Source organism: Xiphophorus hellerii, chromosome 1 (genome assembly GCF_003331165.1).
Source record: "Xiphophorus hellerii strain 12219 chromosome 1, Xiphophorus_hellerii-4.1, whole genome shotgun sequence".
Classification (NCBI taxonomy): domain Eukaryota; kingdom Metazoa; phylum Chordata; class Actinopteri; order Cyprinodontiformes; family Poeciliidae; genus Xiphophorus; species Xiphophorus hellerii.
In genome coordinates, this window is record NC_045672.1 from 23,993,416 (window position 1) to 24,007,897 (window position 14,482).

Genomic DNA, 14,482 nt, shown 5'->3' on the forward strand with positions numbered 1-14,482 from the left:
ACTAAATAGCTTTGAAATCCAAATCTTTAGCAATAACATTAATAACTGAAGTGGGATCTTGCTCCTCTACAATTATTTTTGTATAGTACATGCTCTTTGTTTGAAATCACCTTATGTGGACACAGGAATGACAAAAATGCATGTTTTTTGATAAATAACAATCAGTTTGTTATTACTTTCACAGATTAATGCTTTGCTTAGGTGACCTAAACTCTTTATGAAAGACTTAAGAGTGACTTTGTGACAACTGTGTTTAATTAAATCTAAAATAATCAATAAAGCAATGACAGCTCTCGTCTAAAGATTCATATTTTATAATCAGTAATTATTATGACAGACAAACCTAGCAGCAATCTCTCCCCACTCCTTATTCATCTACCACCCAAGACCCCTTAGTCCCACCACTGTCCTCCACACCCTCCCAACCCCCCGTCTTTCTTAGCAATATAAGCCACCCTCATTCAGCATCAAACTGTCTCAGCAGAGGCAGCTCGCGGACTTTCAACCCAGAAACATCCACCCAACGTCTGTAAAACCTAAGAGGCAGCAGATTTATACCACAACAATCAACCTGTGTGAGGCAGTGTGAGCCCAGAGCTGAAAACAGGTGAGCCACTCATCTCTGTTTATCTGCAACTACGTGTAAAACTATTTTAACAAGAATCAGATTTCTATTTGAAAATAGACTTCCGCTATTTTATTCTGAGTATTTCTATTTCCAAACACTGAAGTCATGAAAAAAACAGACCATCATCTGGGTATACCTATTTTTTAAGTAATATCACTGAATATTTCAGGGGCAAGTATTTAAACTGATCTAGCACTTTTAGTCTAGATCAGTTTAACTAGGTTTTTTTGTTTGTTTGGTTTGTAATTAGATGAGTAGCTTTTCTCTATCATAATTCTGATCAACTAAGTATCTTGAGATTATGTAACTTCATAAGATAGTGGTCTACAGCTCAAGCTTTGCAGTTTTCTTTTGTGATTGTCACTTGTTTATATCAAACATTCACTGCTGAGGTTATAACACCCCTGCTACTGAAACTGATGTAATCACAATATTTGAAATATACTTGTAATCTTGTGATTTTCTAATAATATTTATCAAAATCATTTGCCCTTTCATTGTCATTAACCCTAATAGAGAAGCATTCACATAAAACTTAGCTTAGAAAAAACTAAAGTACAGCATAAAGAGGATGATGATAGTGGTAAAAATGTGCAGTCCCAAATTCATTTTCTATTTCAACACAGTGCACAAAATACATCCATTTACACAGCAGAGACATTGATATTTGAGAGAAGTGTATGGGGTGGAGAGTGTTTGGATTTTATATTTCATGAATTATGATTAGTTAAAAAGGATCAATGAAGCAGGACGTTTAGGCAAACTTTTAATCTAAACCGCTGTGCTGATTTTAGAGTCAGCACTGTACAAACTGCGCCCGATTCTAAAAACTGCTGCAGTTTTTGTAAAACGTCACAAAGGCACAGCCACTATCTACAGTATTTTTCTCAGTGTAGAAATCTTGTATATACTTACCAGTACAAGTGAAACAGAAATGTAAGAAGTGTTTGAAATATGAATACAGAGCAAAAACTATAATGAGTGATAAAATCTGCATTGTGCTAATTTTTTTGTTATATCTAGTGACATTAATGTCTTTTTATTTTCAGATCACATTTTGCTTTCTCAACTCTAGCCAAGATGTGGACAAGAGGCAAAAACTCGGGCCAGTTAGCAACCAGATCATCATGTACAGTAGTTCATTTCCTTATTATCCATAGAAATTTCTTCAAGAGTCCATATAAACGTTTTACATGACATGTAACAATATGTTCAGATGAACACAAAGAGTACAAAATAATGTGTCACTGTTGTTATATCAGCCACAATAGTCTGATATTATGTGATATATATTTATTTATCTCTGTTTATTCAATTCAGGTTTCTCCCTGGTTCATCAGTACATTCTACGTTTTAATGAGGTGTCTGGCAACAAGTCAGGTGAATGAGTTAGCTATTTTCTGGGGGATGTGTGTTTTTTGTTTTAGTTTTAATAGACATTTTGTGACACAGTCATGATACGCACTGTGTTACTTAAATACACTGTCTGCTTATTACTCGGCCTTGCTTTAAATTTGTTGTGTATTTTAAAGTCTTGAAGTAGAGAAGTGAAAGAGTACCTCCACTGTTTTTGCTCTTGCCATCGCTAATCCCCAGATTGTTGGATATCATGACAGAAATCACATCCATAGCCTGACTAGCCAACAGATATGTTCACGCGTGATTAGAATCTTAAATAAACTCATACAGAATATGCTTATTGTAACACATATTAACTATACATGTGTTAACTTTAATTCCTTATGTTTTGTTTCTCTGTCTTTAGCTCAGCTTGTTGTGCATGTTATACAAATTAAAAGTAGAAAATAAAACCAGCAAATAGGACAAAGAGACGATCAGATTTTTTAGAATGATTTGGAAAATTAGCAGCTACTAACTTTAACTTTTCCTGTAGAATAAGGAATAGGTCAATTGAGATACAATTATAGTGAGAGTAAATAATCTGTAGCTGTCAGCAAGAACAGTTAAAAAGAGATTATAGAAGGTCAAATCCACTATGCTTATTACGTGATTATATGCCAAAAAGTGTAAATATTTATGAGTCAGGTTTGTAACCTTTTATAAAATATAAAAAATACATTCTGGCTCTTGCAAACAGATGTTAAATATGGTTTATAAATGAACTTGAAAGAAATAAAAGATGAGCAGAATACTAAAGTTGCAAATATACACAAGTAATTTTGACTGTTAAAATACTTTTTCTTACTTTTGAAATAAACTTAGTCAATTCTTTCAAATGCATTGCATCTTGAAACATGATATATACCATTCAACATGTAGCTGCCTGCACATGTTAGGAAAACTTCTATGTGAACTTAAATCATCATGTTTCCTATTTGCTGGCACCATAAAGGAACTCTGTTCAAGCAAGCAAACAAATAAAAAAAACACTCTTTTTTCTCATTCATTTAAGAAGGAGGTTGACTTGAGTATTGATTTGTCAAAACCCTTTTCATTGAATAATTCTCACAACATTCTTTTGACTTCATTTAGCTGCAATCCGGAGGAGATCTAAAACCCCTGGAGTGATGATCACACAGTATGCAGCAATTTTACCTGAGGGTAGAAGTACTCCAGACTTCCAGTGCAAACCCATGCCAGTTGCAGTCAAGGAAGGTTTGTTTGTTAATGTGATGAAAAACGATGAAGCTTATGTGTTTCATGCAACTGTTGAGTCATACTAACCCTGCACATGAAATCAAAACAGAAAGAAAATATAATGATTGACTCATTGTGTTTTTAACAATATGCTTTTCAACAAAACAAAGTTGAAATTAAAAAATGCAAAAACAAATTAGATCTTTTGAAAATGTCCTTTAGGACATTTAGCCATTTTCAAGACGGTGGTGACAGGGGACCCAAAACCAGATGTTTCATGGAGAAGAGCGAAAGGTAATCTGGCAGACAAGGAAAAATTCCAAAGGAAATATGATGAATCAACAGGGGAACACATATTAGAGGTAAGCAACTGAATGTGTTATAATACACAGTTTGGCACAAAAACTGAGCAAAGCAGGAAGGTGTGAAAACACTACAACATAGTATGTATATATGCATTTTCAGATTCATGAAGTGTCTGCAGAGGACGCTGATACGTACAAATGCTACGCTGTGAATGAATGTGGCAAAGCTGTCTGCACCACAACATTAAGCATAATTGATGGTAAGACTGATTTCCGAGTTAATGTTACTTTAAATTGTACACTGCCTAATGTGCACAATTAAGTAGAAATATAAATTCATATGAACTCATCTGTGATAGGCTGTAAGCAGTTGGCAGCACCTCTGCAATGTGAATGCAAAACTACTAATAGACTAAAAATAAAAAAGAATATCTTTTGATGTAAATTTTAGGATGTAGTGTTTTAAATTGTACTAGTATAGAGAATATCGACTAAAAAAGAAAGATATTATTTAATGCCAATGACTTTTTATCTGTTCTTGAACTTTTTTTCATCAAGACATGATGTGCCTCATTTTAAGATATTTTTTAGCCTACTTATTTCCATCTGACAGGATTTCTTATGTGCGGATACTGAAATCAACCTCAAGATAAATTTGTAGCAAATCATTATTTGAAAACAGTATTTTCCATTTAAATAGTTGACCTTGTGTGATAATAAAAATAATGTAATGATTTAAAACATTCAAATTCAACAAGAAAGTGAAAACAGAAACTTATTAGTGGGCAGATTCCTTTTTTTACATAACTGTATTCAAAAAGTTCAAAGTAACTCAAAATATCCATGTTGTGTTAATGTAGAAATGTTTGGTGCAATAGTAGAACTTTAGATTAAAAATAATAACAATAATAATGAATACAATTAGCAAATGTTTTGCTTCTGTCCAGGTTCAACAATTCCTGAAGATTTCAGAAAGCTGTTAAAGAAAAGGTAAGCATTTTAAGCAGCTCAATCTCAGCATTTCTGATGCAATATTGATTACAATAACAGAGACATTCAATGTTTGCTTAATACTTTAGCAAATCACAGACAGCAGGTGGAGATAATGATGAAGCTTTCTGGGATGCGATGATGAATGCTGACAAAAGAGACTACGAGAGCATCTGTTCTGAGTATGGCAGAGCAGACTTGAACATGATTCTCAAGAAACTTGAAGAGAAAAGAAAACAGAAAGGAAAAAACAAACAGAAGGTATGAAAATGTAGTAATTTATCAAAAGTAACAATATTAATAAATGGCAATAAATTTTCTGTGAAATTATTACAGCATGTTTTAATGATCATAATGCCAATAAAAAAAAAAACAATCTCAGAGCATTAGCTGTAAACTATTTCACCCAGTCAACAAAATCTGTGCTGCTGCCATAACTGCCAACTTTCAATTAAGCTTGTAGAGAGAAAAGTTTAGCACCTAGTTAAGGACCAGAAGTAATGGCCCGATTTGGATGTAATTTGGTACCTCGCGACCAGAGGTGAGAATGTAGCAGTGGTCGACAGAGCAGCTCTCTGGAGTGTGGCTAACACATAAAAGAAAATCACTTCTTTTCCCCTGAAAACCGGGAAGAGATCTACAAGGTTCGCTGCAGCAGAGAGGGCAGGATTAGTAAAAGGACATACACACACTCTTCAACATCTGTTAATCTTCATGCAATCTGGAAAATACAGTCCATCTCTAAAATGCTGTACCTCAAACTGCAAAACTGTTTCTAACAGCTTTTCATTAACTGAACTGACATTCCGAAATCTTCCTCAACCTCCACTCATAACCATGATATTTGTTACCTTTGATAAGGGCTGATGAAACTTATTTTTGCATCTTAATTGCCTGTAATTCTTTTCCTCCATTCATTATATTTTTTGCGTGCAATTTCTTCTAAACAAACCATGTAGTGAAAATCAAGCCCATTGAATCATTTGACACATAAGAAGCTTGCATGAGGGCTAACAGAGCAATAAGACTTAAAATATGTAAAGTTGATCATTTAAAATGACTAAAATGAAATTCTAAATTAAAATGTAATTTACTATTTGCTGTAGTCATTGAATGATTACAATCCAAATCCATTGCAGAGTTTCTCTAACTCCGACATCAACCCAGTGTTCTCTTTTCTATCCCAATCCAATTCATGTTTTAAAGTGTTAATGTGTGAATGCATCCAATAAACATGTCTGTGCTTGGCTAAGATGGGGATTTTAGATTAAACACTAACCACCAAATACTTTTAACTCCTGTGCTTTTTCACTTATACAGGATATTATAATTTCCTGTGACAATGATGCTAAAAAACAGGACACTCAGAGTCTTGGGAAGAAAAATTACATCAGAAACGAAGCCACTGTGCAACATGACACGGGGATTTATATTGGGGATGTTGAAGGAGCTAACTGCCACAACAGGCATCTAACTCTAGTTAATGCTGAAAAAGACCTGCTCCTCACAGAGTTCAAAAGTAAGTTCATAAACAAAACGAGTTTGACACTGTTGAGAATTTAAAAAATATGTAGTTGCTTTCTTGCATAGTCACAATATATCAATAAAGACCATTAATGACTGTTGATACATGTGACAGGTTGTACTGAATGAGTTCGATTTCTTAAAGTGCCATTTTCCCTCTAGTTTCCAGTGTGGATTTTGTGATCAAAATTCAAGAGATTAAAGCTGAAGAAAATGATGATGCTCTCTATGAGTGTGTGCTAACACACCCTCTACCTAAGATTACATGGATGAGAAAAGGTATCCTCCTGGAAGATGGGGAGAAGTACAACATAACTGTGTCTGACAACAAACTCATCCACCGGCTGCTCATCAAGGACTGCACGAAACTGGACAAAGGAATTTATTCTGCTGTAGCAGGGACTATTTCCTGCAGTGCCTGGCTGGTGGTAGATGGTAACATCCTATTATACAGGACAATCCATTAACAGATACCAATGTGATGTGGTCGGTGATTGGCTGAAAATGAGTAACGTATTTGCTTGCAGATCAGCGCAACCCGACAGGTGATGCTAAGAAAACTATCCGCAAAACTGCAAAGGCCGCAGGGGTTCAGGCTGACCTGGAAAAAATGGCAAAAGAGCAGCAAATAAAAATCCAAGGAGAAATGGAGAAGCTTTTAAAAGCTGTCAAAGAAAAATACTCAGAAGCAGAAAAACTGAAAGGAGAAATACTAACTGGTGGAGGCGACTGCGGTGGAAGTGATAAGACAAGTAAAACGCAGAGGAAAAACACAAAAGATGGCACTGTGACAACATTTGAGGATTCTGGGGGTATAATAGAAGAAGGTGACCTAAAGAAGAAAAAACAAACCAAAGGTCAAGTTGGTTGTAACATAATGTCAGGTAAAGTCTGTTTTTAACCTGAAAAATCCAGTTCCACAGCCTGCTAGAAACAGTGTTGTAGAAATGGCTTTTTAGGAGTAATACACAAAGTATTGTTGAGAACATTTACTTTACTAGATTTAATTCATGCTTACAGATGGCTCAGTTAAGATTAACTGGTTTTCTTTTTTTAAAGAGAGGAAAAACATGAAAGATGGCGCTTTAACAATGTTTGAGGATTGTGATGTGACAAGAGAAGGAGAGCAAATGAGAGCTGGGGACCTGAAGAAGGAGATGCCTAATTTAAAAATAACTGAGTTTAAAGAGAGATCAGTCACATGTACTTCTGAAATATAGTTGTTTAAATGATTGAACCAGAAAGGCTTAAAGAAAAAAAAAGACCAGATCTGCCAATAACAAGAACATAGTGATGCATTTCATTTTTGATATTAGTAACTTTTACTTTACATAACACTGATTTCACAGATAATTTGCCTCTCACATTTACTGTTCAATAGATTCTATTGAAGGAGGGCCCTTTGAGGACAGTCAGGATCCTGGACATGGGAGTAATGTTTCAAACATACGGCAAGATCAAGAAGCAGAGCATGATGTAACCGGTGAGAAACATCTCATAAAAAGTAGAACCGCTCCAGAACTAACAATATAAAAATAGTTCACTTTTTATGGCATTTTCCTCTTGAATGTGCTTTGGGAAAAGTCCTTAAATATGCTTATATTATTGGTTTGTGTCTGTGCAGAGTTCATAGATCAGTGGGATGATGTTGTCCAACAGCTGAATCAGTTCAGAGGAAATAAGAATTGCAATAAGTCAGCAAGAAACAAATGGAAAACAAATAATGCAGACTGGAAAGAACAGGCATCAGGTAAGAAAGGACTTCATATTTAGAAAATTACATATCTTTCAAATCATTATAATATTGTTTATATATTATAATCAATATGATATATTGATTATAATATATTATAATAAATAATTATAATATATAATTTCTGAAATAAATTTAAATAACAAAACTGCTTTTTAGATTCCACTCTCGTAAGAACTGATTATCCCAGTCTTTTTCAGCCAATTAAAATTGATAGTATTTTACAGCCAAATAGAACTGCAATATTTTTTGCTTGTGGATAACTTTTTGAAATAATATCTGACACACAGATTCAAATGGACAAGTAAGCGATGATGAACTAAACACTGAGGAGACCAAGGACTCTGCTGAACAAGGAAAGTACCAACAAAGTTTAAAGCAAAGCAAAAAGTCTAAACACGCAGCCAACGGTAAGAAGTACAACATTACTGCATAAAATTATTGTTTTGATTAAAGGCGGCAGACCTTTGGAAATAATATGCTCTAAACACCAGTGACAACTTTGTTATTGTATGAGTAAAAGGTTAAATGTATCAGCCACTTTTATTAACATGAAGACAAAACATCTAGGATTTGCCATATTTACAGAAGTAAGAGAGCTATATCTTACTCTATCTGCTGATTGAAAACTAGGCAAATAAAATGTATTTGTAATTTTAAAAGGAAAGTGTGTGTTTCCTGGAGAGCACGGTGAGTGTGACGAGACTGAAAATGTGAACCACTCTGCCAACCATACAAGGCGTAAAAGACAAGGCCTTCTGGTTACAGATTCAATTACTGGTGAGTAATCAATTAGTTACATGCTGTAGGTTTCTCTGTACATTTATTTGTGTGTTTCGGTGAACACTCATCAGTTCACAGTGCAGATGTTCCGTTTTTCTACTTTTAACACATCAATTTTAAGTGAACCAAATTTACTTTTTGTTTGATGTATCCAAACCACTAAGAGATGTAATGTTTAATAGGGTCATGATGTTACGCATTGTCAGTATATGTGCTTGAAAGAAAAGACATATAGCAACAAATATCTCAGTTGGCTCCCGTTGGCTGCGTGTAACTCCAATTTCTTATGACATGATGATTTAAAAATAAACTCACCTCTGTCTTTAGATCCAGGCGTTCAGTTTATCTGGGGTTTGTCTGATGTCGATGCAATCATCCATGAGAGTGCTGAGTTAATGTGTAAGCTCAGCAGGGAAAACTGTGAGGGAGTCTGGTTCAGAGATGGAAAACAGGTTTGTCATGAAGGTCAAATTCATCTTTTTTGCCTCGGAGTAGTTGTCAGTTTATACTGTGTTATTTATTAGCTTAAATACTCTCCATTGCTGTGCTTGAAATATTTTATGTGTTAAATACTAAACCCCAACAGATTTACCCAGATGATAATGTCTCCATCACTATGGATGGACCCATCCATAAATTAGTGATAATGAAATGCAGCGAGGACAACTCTGGAAAGTATCGCTTTGAAGCAGATGGTCGTAAGACAGAGGCAATGATGAGCATCCGAGGTTTGTGTATTCATCAAGAAATTGAATAAATGACTAATAATGTCAAAGAACTAAAATTATCTAAACTGGATTGATATTTTTAGATCCTCCAAGGTTTGACCCAGAAGACCTCAGTGCTTTCACCAGGCCTTTGACAGTTAAAGTGGGACACAACGCCATCTATAAACTCCAGTTCATTGGCCACAAACCTATAAAAGTTCAGTGGTACAAAGATGGTGATGAGCTGAAAGATGACAACAGTACAATAATAGAAAGATCTGCGAGTCACACCCGCTTACTCCTGAGCAGATGCCAGAGAAGAGACACTGGAGAGATCAAGATAAAGATAAAAAATGATCATGGCTTCACTGAGGCAGTGTCACAGCTTATTGTGCTTGGTAAGTGACTTGTAACAGTTTAGACGTCAATGAGTGGGTCTACTTTTTTAATATGAAACAGATTCTAGATGTCAGGTAATCTAGGTTACCCGACATGGTTAACATGGTATTTTTTTTTAGGTCAAAGTGAGGTTTCTAAAACTTGAACTAGACTTTATCAAAAATCTTGTCACAAACAAATGGCAGGTCACCCAGGAGTAAATTTTGCTGCGACTTCATAAAGCTTTTTTTTTATGTTTCAGACAAGCCATCTCCGCCCCTGGGACCTGCAGAGGTTACTGAGAGTTCAGCCTTATGCATTGAATTCAAGTGGCGTCCCCCAAAGGATGATGGCGGCACACCAGTGACTAACTACATATTGGAGCGTCAGCAAGTGGGACGAAACACCTGGAAGAAAATGGGTGAAATACCAGGTGTGCCCATCTACCGGGACACAGATGTGGACCGTGGGAGAAAGTACTGTTACCGCATCTGGGCAGTAACTTCAGAGGGAATGAGCGAAGTGATGGAGACGGATGAAATGCAAGCAGGAAAATTTGGTAAGTCAAAACAATGTTAGTGATGTTTGTGAAATGTGCTGAAAATCTGAAAAGAATTCCAGCAGTAATTAGAAAAGAACCTTAGTTGCATCTCAGTAAAGCTTCAGCTTCACGTGATTTATGTTTTGTTTCTGAACTCTTCAGCTTTTCCAGGCCCTCCAGCACCTCCTAAGGTAGTCAGTGCATTCAATGACTGCATCAACATTTCATGGTCTTCCCCATCTAGCACTGGAGGGTCACGTCTCCTGGGATATATTTTAGAGAAGCGCAAGCAGGGAAGTAATCTTTGGACTTGTGTTAATGCACCAGATGAAATAATAAAAGGTATTCTTATATATTTACTTACAGTATCTGGAAATGGTATGAGTGTGTCTGCAAATGAGTATGTCTGTTTTATTATTTCATTTTTGTTTGCTTTAAAATGACTTCTAGAGAAAAAGTATGCCGTGAGGGATGTTGTGGAAGGTATGGAATATGAGTTCAGAGTTTGTGCCATAAACCTCTCAGGAGCTGGTGAATTTAGCAACGCATCAGAGTTTGTTTTTGCAAGGGATCCTAAAAGTAAGTATTAGAAAATATTATAAAATATTATATTAAAAACTGAATATGATAAAGAAAGTGTATGTATTGAAAATACTAATCATATTAATATTATATTTGTCTAGAGCCTCCGGGTAAAGTAACAGGCCTGAAGGTGACAGAAACATCGTACACCAACATGGTTGTGACTTGGACAAAACCTGAAGACAAACCAGGCATACAGGACGAAGCTAAAGGATATTTTGTGGAGATCCGCCGGGCGGATTGCACAGAGTGGTGCCGCTGTATCACCAGCCCCATTATCATGACTTCCTTTAATGTGAAAAGCCTTAAGTCTATGGATATGTATTGGGTGAGAGTCATTGCTATAAATGATGGGGGAGAAGGCACACCTGAGGAGCTGCCAAACTACATCCTTGCAATGCCTTTGCCTGGTATGTCAACAAAAAGCAATCATTTACAGTGCATGATTTCTACTGTTCTGATGCTTTTAATTTGTGCTTATTCTGTTTTAGTCTAAATATAAACTAAAACTGATTTTGTTGTTCTCAATAAAGTGAGACCAAGGTTCACAAACAACAAGATGAGGAGTTTCATGGTTGTGAGGGCAGGGAACTCTGTCAGGATAACTGTTAACTTTGAGGTAAGATTTACTCAAGTCATTGATCTGATTCTGAGCAAAAATATATATTTTTATATAATTAGCATGTTTGCTTATAACATATTGTACCTTGTAAAAGTATTCACATCCCTCAATCATCTTTACATTTTGTTCTGTTACAACCCTAAACTTTATTGTATTTAATGAGGATTGTGTGTAATAGATCAAGAAAATGTATAATTTTTCTCAATTTTGACAATGAAGAAATTATGTAAAGTTTAAAAAATTTGTAAAGAAAACACTTTGTAGTAAAGTCTTACTTCATTTGTAGCTGTATTCTGGGGTATACTTCTGATAGCGTTGCTCATTCTTCATCACAAAGTATCTCAAGCTGAGACAGATTGAAGAGTTTTTCTCAAGATCAGTTTTTAAGTCTTGACTTAAAGACTTAATTTAGCTCTTCATGTGCATACTCATTGTTGCACATGGATATGATTTCATGTTAACCATGCTATTGCAGCTTAGGGTTTATGTTTATGATTGTTGTCCTGCTGGTATAGGTGAACATCTGCCTCATTGTTAAGTCATCTGTAGGCTCTAAAATGTTTTCCTCAAAGACTATCCTGAATATAACTACATCCATCTTTGCATCAGCTATTTTCTGTCACTAATCAAAATATGTACCACCATACAGATTATGTTGTCAGGGTGATAAATAGATTGTAAATGATGAAAACATGTTTCTGTCTCATTCGATCAGACATTTGGACCTAAGCAGTTCCTCTAGTTATCATTAGCCTTTTAGCTACATCTCTGATGATTGCTCTCTTTTCCTGGGTAGTTAGTTTAAGTGTATGGCCATATCTTGGCAAATTTACACTTGTGCAATACTATTCATTGAATGACGAACAGAAAAGTTATCCAACATTCAAAGCTTAGGATATTGTTTTAACCTAATTCTACTCAAACTTCACCACAACTTTACCCCTGCCTCTTATGTTCCTTAGTCTTCACATTGTACAGATTGTAAACAGTCTAATTACAAATGCATGGCACACTTTTTAGATTAAGAATATTTTTTTCTCATGCTCCACAGGAATGCTCTACTTTGTGTTGATCTATCACATAAAAACCCTATAAAATAAAGTCTCTGCTTGTAACATGACAAAAGCAGAAAAGGTTGAAGGGTATCAAAACTTTTGCAAAGCTCTGTATAATCATGTTTTTTTATATAAACAGGCTTCCCCATGGCCAGAAATTACATGGTTAAAAGACAACGTGCCAGTGATGAAGCGTGTTACAATCAGTAACTCTGATGGCTCATCTCAGCTGCTGATTCCCACCTCTGAGCGCTTAGATTCAGGCATCTACTCTGTCTTCGTGAAAAACATTGTTGGACAGGAAACTTTCAGTACGGAGGTTAGGGTAACAGGTAAAACTATATTTTCTGTGAGTTTTGGCTTCTGTGTATGACTTCAGTTATATAAGGAAAACTCTGTTCCCAGATGATCCAAAGCCTCCTGGACCAGTGGAACTGGAAGAAAGTGTTCCTGGGACTGTGACTGTGATCTGGCAACCTTCTCCTGATGAGAAGCGTGATGATCGTCTCCACTATACAGTGTCTAAACTGGAATCCACCAAGCACACATGGACCACAGTGGCTGATAGGCTCTTCAATAACAGGTTCACAGTTTGCAACATTATGCAAGGGAGGGAGTACCATTTCCGAGTGTACGCCAAAAATGACATGGGTATATCAGCACCCTCAGAATCCCCAACCTGGGGGATGGAAAAGAAGAAAGGTGTGTGGTTTTTTTTAAATCTTCTGGTTCAAATCAGTTAACTTTAAGAAAAACACACTAACTATCTGTAATCTCCTGCAGAAAAAATGGTGATAGCCGAACCAACCAAAAAGGACTGTGATCTGCGATGTGCTCCAACTTTCATTGTATCTTTGAAGCCTCAAACTCCAACAGTAGGCTATGAGTGTTATATGAGCTGTGCAGTGAAAGGAGACCCTGCAGCTCGAATCACGTGGTATCGAAATCACGTCAGCATAAACACAGATACCAACTACTACATCTCCAACACATGTGGTGTCTGCTCCTTGCTGATACTTCGTGTAGGTCCCAAAGACGTAGGAGAGTATAAAGTCGTTGCAGAAAACAGCTTAGGACGAGCTGAATGCTCCACAGTGCTCAATGTCAGAGGTAAGACTAAAACATCGCTGCACTTAAAAAATATTCACGTTAGCATGCCAGGTGATTCTGATGTCCTTCCCAAATGTTTCCCTTTTTTGGAGGTTACTTTTTAACACAATCTTATTCATAGTTATAAAAAGGTGGGCATACTTGTGCAACTATTTTATTTAAAGTTTCTATTTTTCCTTTTAAACAGTTTTAGATTCTTTTTCAAATAGGTTGTACAGGTTATGTGTCACATTGAGGGTAGAAATGTTCTAAAATTTATTTTGGTTTAAATTTTTCATGTCACTAAAATCTAGTATTTTAACAGGATTATGTAAACTTTTCATATCAACAACAGATTCAAATTAGTAAATGTGAGTTAATTATGGTGTTATTGGTGTCTTTATACAGAGTGAAGAAGTTGAAGACACCGATATTCAAAGGTCTTCATCTTCATGGAAAGATGAAAATGGCTGTGATACACTGAAATAATGTGGATTCAATTCTAGCTTTGGAAATAAAGCCATTTCAATAGTAAAGCTTTCGATTTGTGACATTCTGTGGATTAATGAATGTTTCCAATCATAATTTATTGTCTTGCCTGTTGTCTTTTATATTTGTTTTTTTAAATACAGTGGCTCATTGTCTCAAAAATATTTTAAATAAGATTTGTACCTTTAACATTACAGTAACGAAACCTCTCCTTGGTTTTTGTGTATCCTAAAGAGATTTGTTTTTAGTCCAAAGGAAAACTTTGTAAAACATTCAGAAAGCCTGAACTTTACTTTAAGAACTTCTGACCTTTTAATAGATCAAAGTCCACACCTAAATCTAAACAAAAATCTGAATTGAAAATTAAAGTCCACACACTGTCTTCCTAATCTGATTGAACATCAGGTATGTTGCATGAGGATGGGTAAAAATTTCAGC

The 14,482-nt window shown here is 35.6% G+C and overlaps 1 protein-coding gene across 1 annotated transcript; it reads left to right on the forward strand.

Annotated features, from left to right (window-relative positions):
- Nucleotides 1–496: 496 nt before the first annotated feature.
- LOC116720240 (immunoglobulin-like and fibronectin type III domain-containing protein 1) lies at nucleotides 497–14,091 on the forward strand. Its single transcript, XM_032563390.1, has 27 exons — nucleotides 497–607; nucleotides 1,678–1,757; nucleotides 1,949–2,008; nucleotides 3,122–3,244; nucleotides 3,449–3,588; nucleotides 3,692–3,791; nucleotides 4,479–4,521; nucleotides 4,611–4,782; nucleotides 5,842–6,040; nucleotides 6,208–6,480; nucleotides 6,573–6,929; nucleotides 7,427–7,528; nucleotides 7,670–7,795; nucleotides 8,089–8,208; nucleotides 8,462–8,578; nucleotides 8,909–9,033; nucleotides 9,168–9,309; nucleotides 9,393–9,686; nucleotides 9,929–10,225; nucleotides 10,370–10,549; nucleotides 10,658–10,786; nucleotides 10,891–11,199; nucleotides 11,323–11,408; nucleotides 12,606–12,798; nucleotides 12,872–13,168; nucleotides 13,250–13,576; nucleotides 13,964–14,091. Exons 2-27 carry the CDS (start codon nucleotides 1,709–1,711, stop codon nucleotides 13,966–13,968), a joined length of 4,365 nt encoding a protein of 1,454 aa, XP_032419281.1. The 5' UTR covers nucleotides 497–607; nucleotides 1,678–1,708; the 3' UTR covers nucleotides 13,969–14,091.
- The last annotated feature ends 391 nt before the right edge of the window (nucleotides 14,092–14,482 follow it).